Source organism: Cuculus canorus, chromosome 1 (assembly GCF_017976375.1).
Source record: "Cuculus canorus isolate bCucCan1 chromosome 1, bCucCan1.pri, whole genome shotgun sequence".
Lineage (NCBI taxonomy): Eukaryota > Metazoa > Chordata > Aves > Cuculiformes > Cuculidae > Cuculus > Cuculus canorus.
In genome coordinates this window covers 96,662,426-96,676,688 of record NC_071401.1, presented here as the reverse complement: position 1 = coordinate 96,676,688, position 14,263 = coordinate 96,662,426, and the positions used below count along the sequence as shown (strand labels likewise).

Below are 14,263 nucleotides of genomic sequence, written 5' to 3'. Positions count from 1 at the left end.
ACACACAACACAGTAGCGACTGTGTTGTGGCCATATTTATTTTCAGTAATTTCAACTTTTCAATATGGAATTAAATTACTTTTTAGATCTTGCCATTTTGATAAGAAATAAAAATTTTCTTTTTTTTCTGAAGAACGATAAAAAAAATCAGTTAGAGGGGAAGCTTCAGGATATCAGATGCCGTCTATCTACCCAAAGACAAGAAATTGAAAGTACGAATAAATCTAGAGAACTGAGAATTGCAGAAATCACCCATTTGCAACAGCAGCTACAGGTAAGAAAACATTTTCTGGCTTTGTTCTCAGCCTTGCATGTTGACCTCCTCGGCTGTTTCAATATCCTAAACAAACTTGCCACAAGATATGATGTGTTGTTCCTTGTACAGGAGGAATTAGTGTAGATAATTTATCATTGTTGTGAATGAATGTTCTTCAGATGTTTCTAGGAATTGTTTCCTATGCTTGAAGATGTGTGTGGTGATGATTTCATCCTCATAGAATCCTCCTGTGGGAAGCGCTAAAGCTGTTAGGCTGAAGACTTTAAGGGATTTTGGGGGATGAGGAGCATGGAATTTTAAGACTTATTTTTGTTGGCAGTGATTGCTGTTTGTGTGCTGGAAGAAAGAAGTGAAATGGCTTGTTGGTGATGCTTTTTTTTAAATTATGAAATAATTAACTTTCAAACTTGAAGCTACCATTTAAACCGGTTAGTTCTTGTTGGAACCCTGGCATTCATCTTTCCTGTTTTTCTATCTAAAATTAAAGATGGGAAGATGGAATTATATATGTCTGCTCATTGAGTATATGTCTGCTTTCAGTGAAAGAATATCCTTTGTAATTTGTAAAGGTTTCCAGATGAGTTGTAGTACTTGATTCAGGGATTTTTCTCTTTATTAAATCTTTGGTATTGCTTGAAGTTAATTTTTGGCCAGTAATGGGGGCTCTCAGTGCTTTTCTACTACTACAAGGAGGATCTCACACTTATGTTACATGGGCTTAGGTGTAAAACCTGTCTTAAAACTTAATCCGACTTTCCATTTCGACTTTCGAAACGTAGTTAATATTGTATATTCATTTGAACAAAAACAGAACTTGAAAGTTCAAGTATTTTGTTTTATGCATGAGTATTTCTTTGACTTTATTCTTTTTTTCTTCTTTCTTAAAACATCTTACGTTTCTGTTGAAGTTGTATGCACCATTACACCTTTCATAAGGCATCTTTCTTATAGCAGCAGCTTGTTATAAAGAGTATAATTTAAGGACCATATTCTTGCAGTGTTTGTGTCCACTTGATGCAAACAGGAAGTGTTACTGAGTGAGGCTTGTGACAATAACCAACTGCTGTAGTTAGATTTGAAAACACTGTCTTTAATGAAATGCTTCTGTAGTGGTGACTGCAAATGAAGTCACACAGCATTGAATCAAGAGTAGGAAATTGTTACACTTAGCAGTGCTGGCTCAGAGACAAACAGCTGACTGTGTTTGATCAAATGTGTGAATAAGTCCCCATTTACCTGAGTAAGTTAAGGACTACTGATCTTATTTGCATAGCCAACAGCCAATGTAAAAGGAACAGCCACCCAAATCTCCCTCTAATCCTTCTATTCCAAAAGATTTCCACAGAAATGGTCTAAGGTATTTTAACTCCCTGCAGAAGAAGCTAGACAGCTATACAGCCATAGATAATGGATGCTGTTTCAACAAATTATATGGAATTCATATAATTCATATGACTTTCATATGTCATTTCTGTTAACTTGGTGATTTCTGTTCAGTTAGCCTCTCTAGTCAGGAAAGTTAAAGTATGTCCTTCCTTTTGTCATTATATAGAAAATCAAGAAGGAAAAAATGATATGTTACAGTAGAAAGCTGTAAGTAATTTATGTTGTAACAAAGACCAGTGTGTTAGAGTTGGAAAAGGGTCCTGTTATAACTGGTACAGTAGAAAAAAAAAAAAGAGAGAAAATATCATTATGATGAAGAAATTGGAATGAGCTTCCACAGCTGGGTTTAATGAATTGAAGGTGCAGAGGAAAGAAAAAATTGTGAACCCCACACTGTTGGGAAACAAGTAATGGGAAAGGTAATCTCTGTACTAGGAAAGGTGGTTAAATTGCTTATTAAAAAGCACTAGATGAACAAGGAGCAGTGTTCTCTGTACACTCGCTACCAATTTTTTTAATTTTTAGTCATATTCTTGGCTGATATAGCACATAGAGGTGCTCTAGCTTGTATGTGTCAGTTTTAACTGCATCACCATGAAAGGAAAAATTAAGGAGAGCAGAGGGATTCTTCACCTTTCAGACATTTAGTTTGTTCTACATGTTATCTGACCTCAGTGGTCAAAAAGCAGATTGCATTTTTTTTTTTTTGTCTTCAGCATTTTGACACCACCCTGAAACTTCTTTATTGAAACAAATTGGTGAAGTAGAATGAATTTTGTACAGTTGTTACATACTACGTAGTTTGGAATCACTACTATATTTGTAGTGATTTTTAACCATCTCTAGTCATTGTCATTTGTACTAGATGGTGTGTATCCAGCTGCTTAGTTAATACCTGTTTGCTTTCTAAATTGCTTTGTTTGCAGTGACTGTAAGAGCACTCCTGTAATGAAAATCACACTTGCTGTTCTTGGTAATTGTTTTGTTGGATTTTTGGTTTTGAGATTTTGTTGTTTTTTTTAAGCTGACAGCAATAGCTGTGGCTTTGCAGTATCATCGCATCTCAAGTACTGACTCATCTCTACCACCAGTGTTTCAGTTAGTGTTGCTTGAGGGGTTTATCACAATTGTGATCCCAGAAAGAAGTGTCAGAATAGAAAAGAAGGAATTTTATATAGGAAGAACCTGAAAGAGTGGACAGCTTTTTCCTGAGAAAAAGATTTTACTATCTTATTTGTAGAGATAAGACTGAAGCACTAAAGTGATTTTTTAAAAGTAGATTATGATCCTCTAAACTCTCCAATAGATTAAAAAGTCCATATGGTCAGTTATTTTTTTCAGTTATTGTATCTTCACCTGAAAATATTTTAGTTTAATACATCTGACACTTGCCATGGAAAGATGAGTTGATTCAAAGGAGTAATTATTCTTCAACATATTACTTAGTTTCAAATTGGAGTTTAATCAAACTTGTGGAAGAAATTGCGTAACAGTTAATCCTGGGTCGTGAAAATTTGTGCTAGCTGTATGATTCTGTAGTGTCTGATAGAGTACTATTTCCAGGGGTGCTTGGAAGGATCCTGCCTTCCAAACGCTGTAACTGTATGTGTTTGAATTGTGTTTGTACTGTCTGCAGGGCTTCTGCTAATTACCTACAGGGTTTATTTGCCTCCTTGGGCAACGCTTTGTCTCTTGAGTAATTTGCCTTTCCTCTGAAGCACTGATAAGCAGGGTGTGTGACAGAGACTCAAGATGTACGTTGGTATCTCAGTTCCTTATACACCCTCTTGCTCAGGATCAGAAGAGACCTTTCCCTGATTAGATTGATGGGAACTGATTTTTGGTTGCATAGTTTGCTTTCTACTGCTCTGTAGGGACACTATTAGATTCTTGGTAATTTCTTCTTGCATGAAAAGTCACTCTTAGTAATGCCATTAATTTCTTCACTCTCTTTCTTCAGTACAACTAACGGGTGTGAAAAAACATGTTGTGGACACTGTTGGAATAGATGCTTATTACATGATTGATTGTGATTTCGGGAAACAGAATGACCTTTGTGGTCCCTTGGCATTTTTTGTTCTTGCATACTATACAAAATATTCTCTGTATTAAGGTTGAGTACTCTACAGTTTAGAAGTCATCTTCTCTTTAAAAATAAACAGCTAAGGTTAGAATTACATTCTACCCTGAAATATTGTCCTTTGTTACTTTTTGTGCTTGCAGAATGGTAATTTTTCTGTCAATCCTGTCTCACTTTGACATCTCTTCTGCTATTTGGCTTATTTTAAGTGGTTCTTGAATTGGAATGATACGATTTTGGTATCCTTGTGTTTTGAAAGGTCATTTTCTTTCCTCTTTCTCTTGAGGTTTGTCTGTCAACACATTTAGTCTATTGAATGCCACCTTTCTTGAATTCTACTACTTAAAAACTTCTTTTCCATGATTCCCATGTGCTTTACTGATTTAATAATACTGTTGAAATTTTTCGTCCCCATCTCTGGCAGGGGAAAGCAGGTGGTTAGTATGGGAGTGTATGGTGGAAGGAAAAGTGTGAATGGAAAGGACGGTGTTTTGCATGTTGTTTAAGAATGTTTAAGAACATGGAGATTACTGTAGTCTGTGGTAATTGCATGATCATAAGAAGATCTGAGCTGTACGCTGCAGGGGCCCAGTCAAAGCCTGCCCTGAGTAAAGTGGGACAACTGCTGAGTCCAATCAGTATGGTCAGTCTTGTGTTCTTGTAACAAAACCTACAAACTTTTCATGGGACTCACTATGGTATGAAAGAGATTAGATGACATTTATTCTTAGAATCGTATGCTGTCATTTCCTGTCCTTTGTGACAAATTGAAATTGGCAGATTCTTCAAAAGTCTACACTTCAAGAAAACTGCTGAAATAAATTACTTGGTGTGTTTGCAGTATGGGATGCTGACACCCAGGCAGCTTTTATAAAATCAGCTGTCTCACATCGTACTTCTGTAATATGTTTTGACAACTTGAAATTGTAGGTCAAGGCTTCTGAAAGGTGTATGAAGTAACACTTCATCCTCCAGAAGGAGCAAGGATTATATGTGATGTATAGATATATGATCTGTTCAATGAGGAATTTCTCATCACAGGGTCTCCTGTAATATATATGTGTAAAATGTTCTGTGTGTTGAAATTGAGAGAGATCATAATCTTCTTTCAAGAGTGGTAAATTGAGAGATCTAGGACTCGAATATCCTCATCTAACAGAGGTTGTGTCGTGTAGCTTTTGGCTATAATATTTTTCTTTAAAGTGAAAGCCTTAATTTTTTCCTTTTTTTTAAAAAATGTAAATATTTGTTTTTCTAATCTTGATAAAAGTTAATGATCATTTATTAAACAGAGAATTAAACTGTTGGTATGTGCTTGCTTTAACATTTCCTAAAAAATACCCTTGTCATTTTGCCCTGAATTTCAAGTTCATTCTATGTTATGTATTCAGTGAGAACTATTTTTCAAATAATATGCTTAAATTCAGTATGCTCACATGTTTTGTATTAGGAGAGAACTATGAGTGGTAGTACTAAGTACATGGTGCTTGGATAATAACAATAATAAGCAATTTAGTAAGTGAAAAAGTAAAGATTCACTTCAGAAGAAGTGAAAATGAGAGATCTTATGGCAAAGGTCGTCCTTCATTTACCTCTTTGTCTGTTTCTCTTGTTTTCTCTCTTTGTCCTCTCTTCAGGAATCTCAGCAGATGCTTGGAAGGTTGATTCCAGAAAAACAATTGCTTAACGACCAGCTAAAGCAGGTTCAACAGAACAGTTTGCACAGTAAGTATACAGTACATGTCTAAGTTCGTTTAGGATGTGATGCTGTATTGCACAGTGTACTTGGTAATTTATTTTTTTGTATTACAAGATGCATGCTGGAAAATGTCACTTTCTATGACGAGAAATTCTCCATGTAAGAAAATACTTACTTGACAATATGTTTAAAAATAGGAGACTCTCTTCTTACTATCAAAAGAGCCTTAGAAGCCAAGGAACTAGCACGTCAACAGCTTCGAGACCAACTAGATGAAGTAGAAAAAGAAACCAGATCTAAACTTCAGGAAATTGATATTTTCAATAATCAACTGAAGGTAATCCTAGACTTTTTAACCCTTTCTCCTGAATGTTCAGTCAATTATTTTTAACTTGATTATGAAATAAAATATTGAGCTAGAATGATTCATAGACTCATAGAATGGTTTGGGTTGGAAGGAACCTTAAAGTTCATCCAGTTCCAACCCCCCTGCCATGGGCAGGGACACCTCCCACTAGATCAGGTTGCCCAGGGCCCCATCCAACCTGGCCGTGAAATAATGATTCATTTAATAATGATTAAAATATCAGTTTTGGGAACATTCTCAAATCTCTCTCTTTTTTTAAAAAAAATAAAATGCTACTTAGCATCCAGACTTAGAGTTAGAATCAAAGTAGTCTGCAGAATCTATTTAAGAATAAATTTGAGCTCTGATTCCAGATCTGTGATTGCAAATATGCAAGTACCAGTTTCTATCCTTGTGCATCGAAGTGCAAGACTGTAGTAGGCCGGCAGATCTTCTGGAATCAGTACTTCAAATCGAGATCTTTAATAAAGAGACTTGAATTTCTACTGGCATGCAGAATTTTTATCTGCTGTTTGTAAGATCATACTTGTTCTTGAATGTAGTTGTCTGTTGTTTGTGGTTTCATGCTTTGCTTTATTGATGAGTTTTTTGTTAAAACTGTGGGGTTTTTTTGCTTATTTCTTCACAAGAAAATTACAGAAATTGGAAAATTGAGTAAAGGAAGTGTTCTTCAGAGAAAAGTTATAAATCAGACTTTAGTTACAAACTTTTAATAGTGTTCAGTTTTTCATAAAATATTCCAGTGCTGAAGTACTTTATCCGCTTATTCAGCTTATGGTTTCTCCTGAAAGCTGACTAGAAGAATACGCAATTTCCTGCAAAGTTTAATAAACTGTGGTACTAGTGTTGAAGGAAAAGCACTCTGAGAGATACAGTAATGTTTCTGTAGCTGTGTTGAAATTGCATCAACAATGATTGCATCAGATACTTTAAATGGAAGGTGTGTTTGAAGTTAGGCAACAAATAGCTTGTTTTAATATTAAAATTATTAATAGTTATAGGAAAAAATAAAAGCTGTAGATTGTACTACTAGCTGTTTCAATGCCAGTTCAAAGATGACTCTCATGATCTTAGTCAGGGAGGTATGAAGGGGAGAATCTCTGCAGAGTCATCAGAGCCACAAGGCAAATAAAATATTCACGCTTGAATTTGAAGAAAACAGAATAGTTTACCTCCCATGTCTTTTTTTATGTATGATTTTTGGGCACATCTTAACATGTGATTTTGGGGTGATTTTTTTTCCTATTAAATGTAGCAATTTTGAAGTGTTTTGCAGATCAGCATGAGTAAAGAATATTATTTCTAAAATAAGTATCAGCATTCAGTTTGATTGTAATTGATCTAAATAGCTTATAAATGGGCAGAGTGGTGAATAAGCTTAGTAGTGTGACATTAGCAAAAAAAAACCCTCCAAGACAAACCCAGGCAACATTCAATACTTCAAATATCCAAGGGCTCAACTTAACAAATAACAAGCTTATGATAAATTAAAGATTGAAAAGGCATATTAAACAAAGATACTGATTTATCAGAATGTCTGCCATCTACCCAAGAATACCTTATTGGATTGTAAGCTGTTTTGCAGTTTTAATGGGAAAACTGATTTCTCTGTTCAAATCTTAGTATTTGGAGTTATCACTGTAAATGCTGAAAATAAGTTATGTTGTAGATGGTTATTTGTGAAGACTTCAGCAAGCTTCCTCTGGCCTGAGGGTGTTTGTATTCTTCATTTCATAACATGTAGAAGCCATGTTTAATAGGAAGACCACTTTTGGATGCTGTCTGTTGGTGTTTTTGCCTTGCTGCAGCTTTCTTTGCTTGCTTGGACAAGATGACTTCAAGAAGTGAAACAAGGCAGTGGAGCAGTTGTACTATTGAAACTAAGAAGTGGGAGCTTAATTCAGTGAGAGTTGTGTCTTCTGTGTTTTCTAGTTTTGCTAGATCTGCAAGATACGGGTTTTTTTAAGGGCTAGATGATTTCATTATTACATTTAAATATCTACAAAGACAGATATATCTTTTTTTCTGGTTTCAGTATGGAATGGTTATTGTACTCCCATTGCCAGAAAAATGGCTTGGGAGATGCTACATGTGCAGCAATGATTTAATGGCTGCTGTTATTGTTGGAGAGAGCTATCAGAACACCTTGTATGTGAGACTTTATGCATAAAGCGAGTGAAAGCTTTCCTGACACTCCTAGTTTTATTAGTGTTTGTGTGAAGTGGAAGTTTTGTTCTTAAACTATGGTGGAACATACCTGTCTCTTAGGCAATAATATTGCTTGAAACAAAGTAGTCTAGGAACTTGCACAGTTCTTGGATAGTTTTACCTAAAAAATCAAAAATCTGTGATGACTTTTAGGAGCTGCCATTGGAAAAGTGGCTGTTACATTTGAATTTGGAATAAACTTGCTTATAAGCAATGGCCAAACTAATAGTTTACCCAGTTATCAGAGAACGTTTAGTTTACTTATTATATAAGCAACTGGATGCGGAAATACAGCAAGCTCATTTGGTGCTAAAATAGCAAGCAGTTTGTATAATTACCAGTCAAATGTATAATGCTCACTTTTCAACTAATGTATCAAAAATTATACCACACCTGAGTTCTAAATATAATAAAGGGTATATTTTGAATTAAGGGAAATATGTAAAAATGGGAAATACAGAAATGTTTATTTTAAGTAAGCATTTTTATTAAAGATATTTAAAACTTGGTTTTAATCAAAGCTGTTCCTAAATTATTTTGTGAGTTTAAAACTGATAGGCTTTTTAATGTTGATCTACTCTTACTGTGTGCTTTGTTATACTAACTGAGAGATGCAGGTTTCATGGCGTGGCTGTTAGGATGGCAACACCATAATTGATGTCTTGTGCAGCTTTTGTTCTCTGACAAGTGATGGAGAGGCACTGGTGCTTGCCTTGTATTCTATATTAACAGCTAGATTCTGGACAAGAAGCAGAAAGCTGTGGTACTGTTGGCAAGCTCCAAGAACTAAAAACATATCTAAATGCTCTTTAGGTATATACCATCTTACAGCATTTTGCACTTATTTCCAGCTGGGAGTTAGAGAAGTATGTGTCTTTACTTAGTCAAAATGCTCAGTTTAATAGAAAATATAACCAAATTTGTAAATATGTAAGCTGATGTTCCCTGAGTACAAGGTATATGCCAAACCAAACTTTTGTCATTGTTGTTGAGATTATTCTTTATTATTGGCAATTAATACTGGTTGCATTATCTCCTATGTAAATATATCCTTAAATTTTGCAAAACTCCGTTTCTAATTAATTCTCTTTAAGTAGGCTGCACTTAATCTACCAATAGCCCATACAGAAAGGTTCTGTGATAAGATGAAGAAACAGGTTAAGTAGTATCTAGTATGACTTGTCCATAAGCTTTTCTTGATGTTCCAATATATTTTAGGTTAAAGGCCAACTTGTTAACAGCATAGTAGTATACAGTGGATTGCACTGCATTTGCTGCCATATTATAGTTTTTAAGTTCTGCAGTAAATGAATACTTAAAACTGGTCTTAAGTTATCTTATCTTTGTGTCTTAATATGTGATATGAGTGACTAGGGAGATAAATGAATTTTACTTTTTTTTCTTCCACTGAATATTTTTTTCATCCCTCTGAAACAACTGATTTAAATTTCTTCTGATTAGTCATTTAGAGCTCAAGCACTTTTGCTTCGTGTTAATGTCTCAACAGTTGGAAATGTTCATAGAAGTGATTCCTTTTCAAAAGCTTTCTGGAATTTAAGATGTTATTAATATTTCAAAAGAGGTAGTTTCAAGTATCTTTATTGAATATCTCTGGGTAGAACCATGTGGTTACAGAAAAATCTTAGTACTTAGAATTATTTGCCTTCTAGGGCATCATTTTAGCCTGAAGCCACAGTGTTGGAAAAGTGTACTTGTGTGGTAAAGAAATAGGTACCTTAGCCTTCAGCTGGGCAGATAGCCTTCTAAATCAGATTTGAGGCATTTCATCAGAGAAGATTAGTCTTGTGGATTGTGTTGTATTTGGCCGTAAAGTAACTGAGTTTGTAACAAGGTTGAAAGTCAGTCTACTTATTTGTATACTTATTTATGTTCAAGGAATTTAACTTCTGTTACTCTTTAAAAATATTAGCCTAGAAATGTAATTAGAATCAATACAGGTATTAGTAAAATTTAATGAGGCACTTGTTTATTTTCTCTAATTTATAAAATAATTCTACAGAATGGAAGGCTTTATATTAGGTTTCTTATGTGTATTTTTGTAGTTCTACTATAATTTACCTTTACAAACTGTTTCTACGTTCAGCCTAAATTTACATTTAAATTTTACAAAGGTCAGTCATTACATGCTGTCAAAAAATGCAATTAAAATACTTTGTAATTCAGTTCTTGTCTCCAGAGACTGAATAATCATTTCACATAGCCTGGACGAACAGGTATTTAGAGCTTATCCACATATCTACACAGGAGAAGACAATTAAACTAGTAGTTCTAAAATACGTTAGTTTTGCTGAAGAAACTGTTCTCGGTGTCTGGAAAAAATGATGAACAAGTAGTATCAAGTTCTTAAAAATGTTTGCATTTTGTGTCATGTTCCAGTTGTTGTCAGTCCCTGTCCTAGTCAGTGTGCACTGGACAAGTCTTGCCTATGAATGCCTGTTTACATTTGAGCGTTTCTTTCTTCCAGTCAGTGGCAATGGAAGACGCAATGCTGCAGTGCCTGGCAGTTCTCCTGGGCTGCGTCAACTACTTAGACTCCTTTCTAAAGGTCTCCATGCCATACTCAGGCAGTACACAACTATCTCAATCTGAGTGATGAACCTCCTCCAGTTATGTGCTTCACTTTACCATAAACAGATGAGTGTGCAGTGTTTAACTAAGTTAGTATTTAATAAGAGGTGCTAGCACTAAAACCTGACTTAAGAGAAGAGTTCATTATTTGATTCTTTATCTAATCCTTACTGCCTAGATGAGGATTGTGCATTGAAATGCAACATGAGCAAGGTACTAGTTAGTTATTTTTGTCTTTTGCTTATCTGAAACTTCAATTGCCTATTTTGGTCATGGTGTTCAGAAATTTTATTAAAAAAACACTTTTAAGTATTCCTACACAGCACTGTAATTTGTGATTCCAGGTATGAGAGATGGCGATACATTCTCTTTATCAAATCCTCTGTGGCCATAATGTGGGGTGGAAGGAGTAACTATCTCTGTCAAGGACAAAGCATGCACCTTGGTAGCTGGAGAAATGGGTAGAAGAGTGTTGCTATGGGAAAGGCTCAGTGAGCACAGAATGGTAGAGTTCTTGCCTCTGGCGCCAAATACTCTGATTTGTCTCAAGGGAGATGATTTAATGGAAATCTTGTACTGTAATCTGTGAAGTATCCTAAGTTCTGTTGTCTTTTTGTCAAGGCAAAATCTGGGTTTAAACAATCACATTTCTAACATTAAGGTTTTCATAGCAATGTGACTTGTCTGTATGTAGTGAGTATTACTCTACTGTATGAAACTCATTTTAATTCATATTCGGTACTATGTGGGTATCTGAATGTGGCTATTGTAACATCTCAAAATTATACTTGTTAGTATGTTTGTGAATTAATTGGATAGGTAACAATTTCTCTCTGTTTATAAGGTAAGATGTGCTTTGTCCTGCACTATACCGGAATGCAGCAAAGCATTGTTATGTCTTCAGAGTTACAATATATAATTTGTAAATGTACAGCTTTTAAGTTGCTTTTGTCTGTAAAAGATGAGTTTAGGACTGTGCTGAATATTCAGCTTGCAAATGTTTCATTCTGTTAACTGTTGAAGCGTTCCTGTAATTTTGTTAAACCAGTGTCCTATAGCACCATGGGAGATGCTGATCCTCTTTCTTCTGTCCTCCCACTGGTGCTTGGCAAAGCAACAGAGCATCAATCTGTTGCGTGAGACACTCATCAAATCTTTATTTCCTCCTAGCTAGTGTGAAGAAAGACATAGATTGCATTTTTTTAATCTCCAAAAATATTCCATCCAGTGCTGGGGTTATAAACTAGATTAGATTTTCTTTACTGTTACAAGTGTGTCACAGAAAAATCTTGTCACAAAATGCTGAACTAGCACATTGGTTCATCTGGGAGGGAATGTGTTAAAATACCTACAGAATATTTTAATAATCATAAAAATGGCCCTTGAGGTCATAACTTAAGTGAGCATGTAGATAAAATAAAAAAAATGAGCAAACAAAATAATTTAATTATTTGGACAACAGTTGGCAGCAATGTTTAACTGCTTTGAGGCAGTAATTAATGATCCTGCTTGTAGGCACTCGGTATGAGAAACTACCTGCTTCAGAGAGGCATGGGGGCATGGCTCACAGCTACAACTTCCCCAGTTTTTTGTTTAGGTGTAAAAGTGGTGTATATTGTGTTTTCATTGGTGAGATAAACTTACAAGTCTGAATTATAATTAAAATATAAAGTTTGGGCTAGCCTTACAGTTACACGTCTAGTGGAAATTAATAATGTTTGGCGCACAAATATCTTGCAAGTTGTAACGTGGGTTTTATGTATTTGCGAATTCAGGAAGTCTTTCTGAAGGGGGAAAATACCAATGTTCTGAATTAGAGGGAGATTCCTCCTGGTTCTATGGATATAGATGAGCCGAATCTTTCTTGCTAGTTTACAAATTTCTTATTAAAATGGTGAACTAAGCTTAGATACTTGCCTCTGGGTGGTCTCACCTGAAGGTTTTGAGGTGTATTGTTTTGTTTTGTTTTTTTTTACTTATGATAGCCTTTGTACTCCTCAAGAATTTTAATTCCTCTTTCTTTGCCTAGTGATTATTTCTATGTTACTTGTCAAACACCAGAATTTGGGATAAAGATGCAAAGGGGAATTAAAACCAAACCTAGACAGTGGTATTGTCTAAATGGATTAAAATTTTGCAAATAGCAACAGGTTATCTTGAGCATTGCCTTGTTAGAAATGTGTGCATATCAGACTGCTCTCTGTTCAATGCCAAGAGGAGTTCTCATTGGCTAGGACTCAGAATCTTGAGCTTCTTGGCATACAGAGTTAAGTGGCAGAAGTGGACGGGGATGTGAAGGAAAGCTAGAGCAAGTAGAACAACGAAGGATTTATAAATGGAAGTCTGACTAAAGCCTAATGAAATATAGGAAACAAACTTGTGCATAGCATAGCAGTCTCTTTACCTAGAAAAGTGAAATGGCTAGTTAAAATCACGAATACCCATGAAGATATTTGATAATTCACAGCAGCAGTAGTATTTCAAGCTTCAAGAGCTTTATAGATACTTAGTTTTATGGATTTCTGCAGTCTACAAAAATTCATAATACTGATGGCCAAGTGGAAAAGTGCTTTCAACTGTGCCATTTTCTAATCTATGTCCTTTCAGGTGAAAGCTTGTAAATCACCCTACTGCTCATCTTCTTGTGGTTGTATATTTGTCCTTTGCACTTGTACGTATTTTTTGTTACAAATAGGGTTTAGGTGGTCATATAGACAAGATGGGGACTGAGGTTCCCCCAGCGAAGTTAGTTTGAAACAAACACTAAATCCTTCGTGCCTCAATATACCACAAGTTTAACAACACTAAAGAAGCTGAATTATTAACATAAAAGTTATTGGAAATGAATGTTTGCTCTAGTTAGCTCTTCTGAAATTTATAGTCTGGTCAGAGGCCACCTCTAGCTCGAGGTGCAGCTGACCAAATGTGTGTTCACTGCAGTCTCTGGATCCTTTTATTTTCTCATTGTTCTTTATGGACCAACTACTAAAAAAACTCATTTTCTTCAATATTTCTAATGTATTTCCTTTTTAGTAGCCCTTTTCCTTAGCCCAAAATAAGGCTGTGCATGATTGTTTATAACCATGGGCATTCAGAGTTTAAAAATTTTCCCCAAGGCAATGTCCTGCCTCAATAATTCTGATCTTGCAAGAGTAGTTTATTTTCTGTAATATCCATTCCAGATCCTATCTGCTTAGCTCTAATGTGACTGTTGAAAATAATGATGATCATTAAATATGGTATTGCCCAAATTATCTCCGTATTTCAATGAGTTTCATGGCCTGAGCAGAGTTTTAATTAAAACTTGTATATCAACTGATTATCTCTTTAATGATATTGAATCCAGCTCATTGAATTGAAAATTTGGGATCATTAGTGAAATGAGAGAGAGAGGACACAAGGTTCATCTTAAGGTTTTTTTAAACTTTCACCCATAGATCAGAAGTGTTTTTAATAACTTGCAAGGGTCATGTGCTGCTCCTCTTCACAGTGTAGTTATTTTGACATCTTAAAACTTAACGTTGCACAGTGTGCAGTTGTTCAGCACTGATGCATGTATTATTTTCACTAATTTAATGTTTTAGACACATTGCGAGTATAGTCTGTACATAAGCAAGTTTTAACTTTCAACTTTTATGAAACTATAGCTAAAAAGTT

The 14,263-nt window shown here is 35.1% G+C and overlaps 1 protein-coding gene across 5 annotated transcripts in view; it reads left to right on the top strand.

The window, feature by feature from the left end:
* Positions 1–14,263, top strand: part of ITSN1 (intersectin 1) — a 133,389-nt gene that overhangs the window by 56,003 nt on the left and 63,123 nt on the right. For all 5 annotated transcript variants that reach the window (XM_054052039.1, XM_054052037.1, XM_054052021.1 and 2 more), the window contains 3 exons: positions 134–274; positions 5,381–5,468; positions 5,640–5,779. In XM_054052039.1, coding sequence (XP_053908014.1) covers positions 134–274; positions 5,381–5,468; positions 5,640–5,779 — 369 coding nt within the window. The remainder of the gene's footprint in view (positions 1–133; positions 275–5,380; positions 5,469–5,639; positions 5,780–14,263) is intronic.